The sequence below is a fragment of the Vicia villosa genome, linkage group LG7 (genome assembly GCF_029867415.1).
Source record: "Vicia villosa cultivar HV-30 ecotype Madison, WI linkage group LG7, Vvil1.0, whole genome shotgun sequence".
NCBI lineage: Eukaryota > Viridiplantae > Streptophyta > Magnoliopsida > Fabales > Fabaceae > Vicia > Vicia villosa.
In genome coordinates this window covers 49300477-49310193 of record NC_081186.1, presented here as the reverse complement: position 1 = coordinate 49310193, position 9717 = coordinate 49300477, and the positions used below count along the sequence as shown (strand labels likewise).

The following is a 9717-nucleotide window of genomic DNA, read 5'->3' as shown; positions in this document are numbered from 1 at the left end:
CAGTGCTGAAATAGTGCTGGAACATCAAAAACAATGATGTAACAGTGCTGGAACAACATGTATAGACTAGAACAGCAAAAACAGTGTTGCTGTAACAGTGCTAAAAATTGTTGAAATTACATAAAAACAGGGCAGAAACCTTGCTGAATTATTCATAATATATATATATATATATATATATATATATATATATATATATATATATATATATATATATATATATATATATATATATATATATATATATATATATACATATATATATATATATATATATATATTGATGTATTTCCACTAAATTAGAAACACAAAAAAGAACTCATGGAAAAGCTACATTCAATGGATTGCATGAGAGACTACCTGCAAATGATAGAGAAAGAGTTCCAAAGGTTAATATGAAATTGGACAAGCCCACTGCTACAAAGAAAATTGACCAACCAAAAACTGTGGAAGATTTAGCACATGGAGACAAAGAAGTTGCACAAGGTAAATAAGTTTTTGCATATATACTTTAAATTTTTATATTCTTTTAAAAACATTCTTTTAATGACATTACATTGAAACTAGGAATGTCGAAGAAAAGAACTCAAGAGAGTCTACTAGAGAATAATAGAGAGAAAATTCAAAAGGTGGATAAAGCAGTTGGGAAGAATGTCCCCATTTCTTCAAAAAATAAAAAATTGGAGAAACCTAATCTTTCTTTGGACACAGTGATGTCAAAAACTCAATGCTCTAAAAAGTCAAAGAGGGTACCAACATGCCCATCAATGTTGATTGGTGATTATATAGAACTTCAAAATTCAAAGGGAATTGATGCAACTAAGTCCAACAATGGAGAAAAATCGAGCAACAACTGTCAACCATTATCTAGTGTTAATAGAAGGGGAGATTTAAGACAACCAGAAGGTATGGAAGGTGTTGTACAAGTTGAGGAAAATATCAATGAAGAGACAAATACAAATAGAGAAGAAGATAAAGGTATTCATTTTCATATTTTTGATAATATTTCATATATTACGTATATGTTGGTAACACATGTGACATTGTTTTATTATGTTGATTAATTTATATTAAAAATAGGAACATTAAAGAGAAGAACTCGTGGAAAAACTTTGTGCAAAAAGATTCATGGAAGAAATTTGGAAGAGTGAGAAGAAGTGACCATTAATGAGGATGGTCAGCCTATTGGGCCAACTGATAAAGTAGTATCGAACTTGAGCCTCTTCTTGGGAACATTGGCTAGGAACTCAACATTTTGTCCTCTGATTTACACAAATTGGTCAGGAATGCCAAGAAAGAATAAAAGACGCTTTTGGAGATATACTCAGGTATGTGTTTGTTTGTATGACTTTGGAAGTCAAACTATTAAAAAAAATTGATTACTTAATCTTGTTTTATCTTATATGTATTTGTAGCGAAAGTTTATCTTACCGATTGAAGCACGAAATTGGGTTGTAACTACTGTTAGAGATGCATGGAGAAGATATAAGCATAAAATCAAGAAGAATCATTTTTTGAAGTATTCCAACATGACTGAGAGACTCAAACATCGTCCTCCAAAGGTGCCAGAAGCTCATTTTAGGAACCTTTGTGAATATTGGAATAAGGAACCTGTACAAGTAAGATTAATAAAAAAATTAATTATTTATGAATTGGAAACCTTTTTTATCTATGATGTATTCAATTAAGATTTATAATTTAATAATTCCTTCAACTTTAAATGTAGGTAATCAGTGAAAAGAACACTAACAATAGAGCTCAACTAAAGTGGGTGCATCGAATGGGTCCAAAAAACTTTTCTTTGATTCGTGAAAAATTGGTAACTTTCCTACAATATGCATTTTAATTCTTGGGGTGTTATTATGCATTTTATTCAATGTATTTTTTTCATCTTCAATTAACATTTTAATTCATGGGTTTTTATTGTTTTGGAATTTTTTTGATTATGCAGCGTGCAAAAGAAGAAAGAGAGCCCACTCAATCAGAAATTTTTGTTGAAACTCGGAAAGGAAATAAAGGAAAAGAGATGGATGCAGAAACTGAAAAAATAATTGTATGTCAAAATTTAACATTACAGCCAAAATATTTTTACTTTAGTATATTTGGCAAACATTGTTTATAATGGTAGTTAATATTTACTTGTAATTTTTGCTAGTCTCAACTTCAAAAAACAGTTGAAAATGAGGAAAGTGATACAGAGGCATTTGAAGCTGTTTTTGGAAAGGAGCGTCCTGGCAGGGTACGTTGTTATGGGAGAAACATAACTAAAATTTCTTTAAAGCAAAAGTCAGAGATCAATGCTTTGAAAAAAGTACACAATGAAGAAGTCTCTACATTGAGGCACGATTTTGAAGATAAGATTGATAGATTGCAAAATGCTTTTAAGACATTAATGCAACATTGCAATCCTCAAATTAATATGGAATCAATAGAAGATTTGTTAGGATTATCCCATAGAGATGCTAATAGTGACCCAAAGGAGAGCGGCCCACAAATGCATTCCTCTACTTCAGCTCATGCTCCAAGTCTTATAAAGGTAAACATATACATCAATATATTGTTTTATACATCAATATATATTATTGTTTTATGTTATGTTATTGTAATTTAGAATTTATGTTTGTAATTTATAATTTTAATCGTTAGATTAGGTGTTGGGATTGGATGACTTCCATTTCTTGTTTGGATCGAATAGCTTAGTTGTAGGATTATATTGTTAATAATATATTTGTTGTTAAAAAAATAGTGATTTATATTTTTGTAAGAAATGTTTTGGTTGATTTGTTTTCATTTTCTTATGCAGCAAGTCATCAATGAAGACGCTGTCGAGGATGACGATATAAGTAACCAATTTCAAGAGGATGATTCAAGTGATGAGGATGAAGTAGGTGAGGAACTTCAAGAGGATGACATAGGTGATGAATTTCAAGAGGACGACATAGGTGATGAATTTCAAGAGGACGACATAGATGAAGAGGATGGTGGAGATGACTTTTAGTTTGAAAAACTTAAATGAGTTGGATGTTGTTTTTTTTGTTTGTGCTTGCATTAAACTTAAAGAAACTATGCATTTTGTCATTTTGGTAGACTTATATTTCCAACTGTTAAACTTATATTATTAATTAATGTTAGACATTGTGTCTAGTGTATGAACTTATCTGTGTTAATGTTTGAAGCTATGTATTTGAGTTAATGCTTACGCATTAAACTTAAAGAAACTATGTAATTTGTCATTTTGCTAGATTTTATTAAAACATTTTTATGGTACATGCAATTTATATTTGGTGTAATTTTTGTTTGATTTGTTAATTTTATAAGAAAATGATACAAAATATTTCTAACTAATTATAAAAACATTTAGTTCTCACTTTTTCACTTTTAGGGTTTAGGGAACGGTTGGTAATTGTTGTCAAATATGACAACATTTGAAAACTGTCCCCACAGCGTGTTCCCACTTTAACAATTTTAGGGAACATTTTTCAGTCGTTGCAATTTTTAACAACACCTTAAAAACGTCGCCTAAGATGCCACTGAAAAACGTCCCCTTTTCGTATATTTTAGGCGACATTTTAGAAAATTGTGGCCAAAAAGTAAAAATAAACGTCCCCTAAAATAATAGGCAACGCTCGCATAGAGGACGACTGAAAAACGTCCCCTATTCTTTTAGGCAACGTTTTTCCCACTTCTGGCTACATTTTTCAAATGTTGTTAGAGAGGAAAAATGTTGTAGTGCGATTTTTAGTCCCTCCCGTTAAATTGCACTAACGGAGGCTTACGTGTCACGCCACGTATGACGCCACGTCAGGTAAAGTCAAAACTAAGAAAAAAAGACAGATTGCGGGGGTTGTAAACCTCCTTTAAATAACTTAAAAACAATAATTTTAAAGCACCAATTCCCAGCGTTGTCCTTCTTTTTTTGCCTGAATTTGACGAACAAATTCAAGCACCAATTCATTCCATCATCTTCAAAATCCCATGCTCCATGCATCACATACAAACTAGAGACAAAACTACTTCATATTCAAGACACAATTCTCTTTATAAAACAATTCTCATAATAAACATATTATAATAAAACCATTTGATTACATGAGAGAGTAATACATTCTTTTCAGCATGCACGTTTGGTTCTGCAGCAGCAACAACTCTTGGCTACCTAATGTGAATGTAACACTGTCAAAGGTGGAATAGATATTCGGGTCAACATTGAAAATGATTGTACATTACAAATAGAAACTAAATTCAAAAGCTTTATAGATTTACTGTCTTATATAATGGTAACAAACAATATATCTTAGCCTTAACTCCTTGTGTAGCATTCCTATATAAAGCATTTCAGAAAAGCATGAGTGGAAGCACCATATTTTACTTGCAATTTTTATTCTTTTTAATGGGCTTGTGACATGATCACAAATTCTTTTTATTCAATAATATTGCTGCATATTTATTTTACTCTTGTTCTTTTGGTGATTTTAGATTCTATACGGAGTGTCGGGGAATGAAGCTTCTTAGAAAGCGTGATATATCGGAGGAGACATATACTAATGCTTTTCTTGGATATGGACCGGAAGACTCACACTTTGTTATTGAACTCACATACAGGCGGTGCCGGAGGTCTATAACATATACCATGAACAAATTTCAGCAAAAGTCATTCTATTCCTCTTTGATACTTTGCATAATCTTTGATACCATGCACAATTATTTTCAATTCAATGGTGTAGATTTTTAAATTGTTTATTGACATAGAACTACCAGTTCTATAAAATATAAATTATGGTGATATCATATATATATATATATATATATATATATATATATATATATATATATATATATATATATATATATATATATATATATATATATATATATAAAAGACCACTTATATTTTACTTCTAATATTAATTGTCATCCAAAATTTATCTCACTATATCCTATTAAACTTTTTGTTTTCGTTTCATACCAGGTACATCCAAACTGGTGAAATTTTTGCAAAGGTAAACAGATAAATTATTATTCAAATCAATCTTTTTTTTTCAACTAACCCAACAAATTGAAGAAACTGTCATTGTAAATAAGTGGCTTGCATTTCAGGTGTCAAGTAGGAGAGAAAGCCAAAGGAATATGAGGAAAAATATAACAACAATGATCATCATCTTTACAAAACAATTTCAGCATTAGAATCTCAAGTTATATTTTTGCGTGAAAGCATCTCAAAACTGTTAGAAACAATGATAATGAAAAAACGTTGGCAGTAAAATGCAAATAGGAAAGGGATCTTACCGCAACAACATGCAGCATCTATTTCTTTGTTGGAAAAGGTAACTTTGACAACAGCTTTAGAATTTTGTCAACGATTTTTGTCACTGCAAAATATAATTTATTTTGTAGTGTTAAAATAAGAAAAAAATTGTCACAGAAATGCAAGGATCTACTGCATCTATTGCCATTTAGTTAGTGATCTTATGCTTGTTGCAAATGTTGGAGACTCCATGGTTGTTATATGCTTGTGGTTGAAATGGTAAGAGTACTAGCTTCTTACATGTATATATAGTATAATACTCACATTTGTAGATGCAGCAGCAGTAGTTAATTATTACATGCCATTTAGTTAATTATTACATGCCATATAATATGACTAATTAGAAAATTTTGTGAAGCTACAAAAGTTGTGTGAAGCTACAGAGGCTTGATCTCAAAATGAACTAGTTTACTTGTATGTTTCCTAATTTAGTTAACAATCTTATGAATTTAGAGCTGCAATAATTAAAAAATAATATAGCAAAAGTTGGCACGAATAATTTTGGATTGACAATACAAAAGTTTGTGTATGTTTCCATTCATTTTTTCTTTCATGTAATTATTAATTTGGGTTTATTCATGCTTGTTATTAACTTTTAAATTAGATTAAATTAAAAAATTGAAACTTTATACACCCAATTTTCTCATTAATTCTAATATTATTTTTTTTTACTAGCGAAATTTCTACCATGTAAACTAATCAAAATTTTGTATTACATTGACTCATTTCTCCATCTGTTTCTCTCCTTTTTCTATCATATTATTATCCATTTTTTTCTGTTATCTTCCTCTCTTGCATACATATCACACACACTCCATTAAAAGTGTGAGAGAATCAATATTCTAGTGCATACAAATCTAGTACACCATCACTGCAGAGTCAACAAATAAAAACCAATATATGTAAACCCTGTGTATATCTAACACAAGTTATTAAATCAGGAAAACAAGTTATTAAAATGTGTGTATGTGTATCTATGTATGTAAAATTAGCTTTGAGAAGTTACTGCTGACGCAACTTCTTCTGTTTTTGAATTCATTCCAGATTACAAATAAAACAAAAAAGAGGAAATGCTTAGATGTAAAAGATTAAAACACAAACTGGTCTAATGGCCACATTATTCCGAATGCAAAGTTTACATTTTCTTATTCTAGTAGCACATAGTAACAATCTATTGATATTTCTCATCAAAATTAAATCTCAAATTCTATTAAAAAGTCTGGAAGCAGAATTGATACAATGGAAAATTCAAATTCTATTGTTTTTTAAGTTATTTAAAGGGGGTTTAAAACCCCCGCAATCTTTCTCTTTTTTTTCTATTATTTACCTTAATTGACGTGGCGTGATACGTGGCGGGCCACGTAAGCCTCCGTTAGTGGAATCTAACGGGAGGGACCAAAAATAGGGACGGAAAATATTGCGAGGACCATTGTTTGAAGAAAAATTTTGTAGGGACTAAAATTGAAAGTTGACATATTTGTAGGGACCCCTAACATATTTAACCCTTATTTTAATTAGTTTTAATAAGATATTAATTAGAAATACTATTATAATAAAATAAGAAAAGGGGGATTATAGAGGTTGAACTGTCAGTACATGAAAAAGAGAAGAGAAAGGAAAAAGAGAGCTAGAACATAGGAGAAGAGGAACCTCTATTAGAGGAGTTTCAAAACTCAATATTTAAGGTAAGAGTGAAACTTCCTCTTGTATAACGGATTGTATGATAGCATGTGGGTGGGTGATTTAGTCTCTTGGTAATTGTTTTTTCACTTATCTATATTCTGAATAATTGATGTGTGATGATGTTATTTTGTCTATGTTTGGATGAATTGGGTGTTTGGTGAACGATTGAAATGTTGGGTGTTGTATGAAATCAGAGTGTGGAACTTAGGCAAACAATTTTTCATGGAAATTGGCGTTTTGGGATGTTTTGGAACTGATTTTCATAAAATAAAATGTGTAGAAAATTATCACTATTTCAGCCGTAACATGTTACATGATTTGATGTAAACGGTTACATCCGAAGCATTTTCTTGAAAATCAATTTTTTCTGCATGTAACCAGTTACATGTTTTGATGTAACCGGTTACATTATCAACAGAACGTGAAAATGGGTATTTTTGGGGAATGTAACCGATTATATGAATTGATGTAACCGGTTACCACTGTGAAAAACTGTGTACTCTCTATTTTTTGAATTGATGTAATCAGTTACATGGATTGATGTAACCGGTTACCATTGTGAAAAATTGTGTACGCTCTGTATTTTGAATTGATGTAATCGGTTACATGGATTGATGTAACCGGTTACCACTGTTATGTCAGAACAAAATAAATTCATAACTTGAGTTATTGGTATCCGATTGAGGTGTCGTTCGAAGCGTTAGGAAGCTGACGTAATGTGCTTTAATTTAAAAATAATTTTAGGGCTTGGAAATGATTAAATATTGTACGATGGTGTTGTATGGTGTATGACTTGTACGTTGTGGTGTGGTGAAATGTGTTTAGATAATATGTTGTTATATGTTGTGTTACTATAATGCTAATGTTGAATGCTTGTAGTATATGTATGGTGTTTAGTGGTTGTATTATTAAGGTGAATATCATTGTACTTTTTGTTGTTGTTGCATGTCATTTGTGAATAATGCATCATGGTGTTTGGACGGTAGTCCGCTTTTGGGGAGCCTCAATCCCATGGTGGGGATTGGGTGCGATTAGCTTGTTCTAGGTGGGAATCGGTGAAGCGTTGCCTATGGAGATGGTAACAATTTTGGTGTGCTCTGATCCTATGGTGGAGATCGGGAGTGAAATGAACCTGAGAGTTCATATTTGGTACCACATGCATTTAAGTCACGGAGTTGAGTCTCATTGCATTGTGTTGTATAAATATGTTGTGTTATGTTGGTTGGAATGTGTAGAGTGATAACTGTTGATTGAGTAATCATATATGTGATATTTTTGTGCTTACATATTATTATGAAATTTCATTATATGATTGTGATTTCTCACCCCTTCTATTTGAATGTTGCCTTTACATGGGCATCATGCAGATAATCCGCAATAGAGACGTGGAAGTGAGTGGAAGAGGTTGTTCTTCTTTATGTTTTGTTGAGTCAGTGTCTGCTCTGATATGTAACACTGAGGGAGAACGCTTGTCTTTACTTTATGTTTGGTGGAGATTATTATGTGAATTTACGATGTTTGATGATTCCGTTTATGATTACTTTTATCATAAATCATGTTGAGAATTTGAAACCATTTGGTTGATTAATGTATTTCTGCTGCTAATAAAATAATTAGAGTTCAGATTTGTATTATGATTTATATTCTTTTAAATATCGTATGTGTTACATATCTTATTGTATGATCTGGTTGAATTTGGATGTAGCATCCTGATTGCTTTATTATTTTAATTTACTATTATTTTTACTTATAAATTACATCGGGGAAATTAGGATGTTGCAATATCAACAACCATAACTAGAGCAAATTAATGTGTCGCTCTATAACGTTGAAGAACAAACTTGACTTCATCAATGACACTCTCTCTAAACCAATTTCGTCCCATCCCAATTTTGAGTTGTGGGAACGCAATTACATCGTGGTGATTTCTTAGATCAATCAATCACTTTCACTACACATTGCACAAACCGTTATATGCTTCGATTCAGCGTTTAATCTATGGGAAGATCCTCGTGACACATTCACCAACGGAAATCACTTTCGGTTCTCCGATCTTGTTTGAGATCTCCATTCCATCAAACAAGGTGATCGTTCTTTTTTTCAATATTTCATGAATTTGAAGAGTTTTTGGGATGAGCTTGAAGACCTTCGCCTAACACCTTCTTGTTTTTGCATCGTCCCTTGCACCTGTGATTTGGACAAAACTATTCGAAGTTACAAGCATATGGGATATGTTCTATGCTTCCTAAAGGGTTTGAGAGACAACTATCAAAACATTTGCACCCAAATCTTCCCCCTTTATCTTATTCCAAACAACATACATGTTTATTCTTTGATAGCTCAACAAGAAGTTGCATCACCTTTTACCTCTGTTGCCATTCCCATCGTATTTTATGCTAGCAATTCCAACAACACTGGTCGTGGAAGAGGAATGACTCATATCAAAGGTTTGATGTTGTGCACCAATTGTAACCAAACCAACCACACGATGGAAATATGTTACTTCAAACATGGGTTTCCCCTGGATACCGCACCAAGAACAACATATCTTCTTAAGATTACAAGTCATCCAACAATACAGAACAACATTCCTAACTTTTGCCTGAACTGTCTATTTTGAGCTTACAGTCAGCGGGACGCCTTGATTTTTTTGCCTAAGTCTTCTTTTTGATTTTTGACTTAGCAGGCTTTTCTTTGTGTATATGGTTTTTCATTTTTTTTTGAAAGAT

General features: G+C 31.7%; 1 protein-coding gene across 1 annotated transcript; it reads left to right on the top strand.

Moving 5' to 3' along the window:
• Nucleotides 1-395: 395 nt before the first annotated feature.
• LOC131619007 (uncharacterized) lies at nt 396-2998 on the top strand. The gene is made up of 9 exons (XM_058890149.1): nt 396-486; nt 568-978; nt 1081-1147; nt 1244-1328; nt 1416-1619; nt 1727-1819; nt 1952-2053; nt 2156-2536; nt 2804-2998. Exons 1-9 carry the CDS (start codon nt 396-398, stop codon nt 2996-2998), a joined length of 1629 nt encoding a protein of 542 aa, XP_058746132.1.
• Nucleotides 2999-9717: the final 6719 nt, after the last annotated feature.

Bases quoted from the DNA above. Each gene is read 5' to 3' on its own strand.
- LOC131619007 (XM_058890149.1), top strand. From the start codon at position 396: ATGAAATTGGACAAGCCCACTGCTACAAAGAAAATTGACCAACCAAAA. The intron at 1,329-1,415 runs GTATGTGTTTGT...ATGTATTTGTAG, and splicing joins GCTTTTGGAGATATACTCAG to CGAAAGTTTATCTTACCGAT. The intron at 1,620-1,726 runs GTAAGATTAATA...CTTTAAATGTAG, and splicing joins GGAATAAGGAACCTGTACAA to GTAATCAGTGAAAAGAACAC.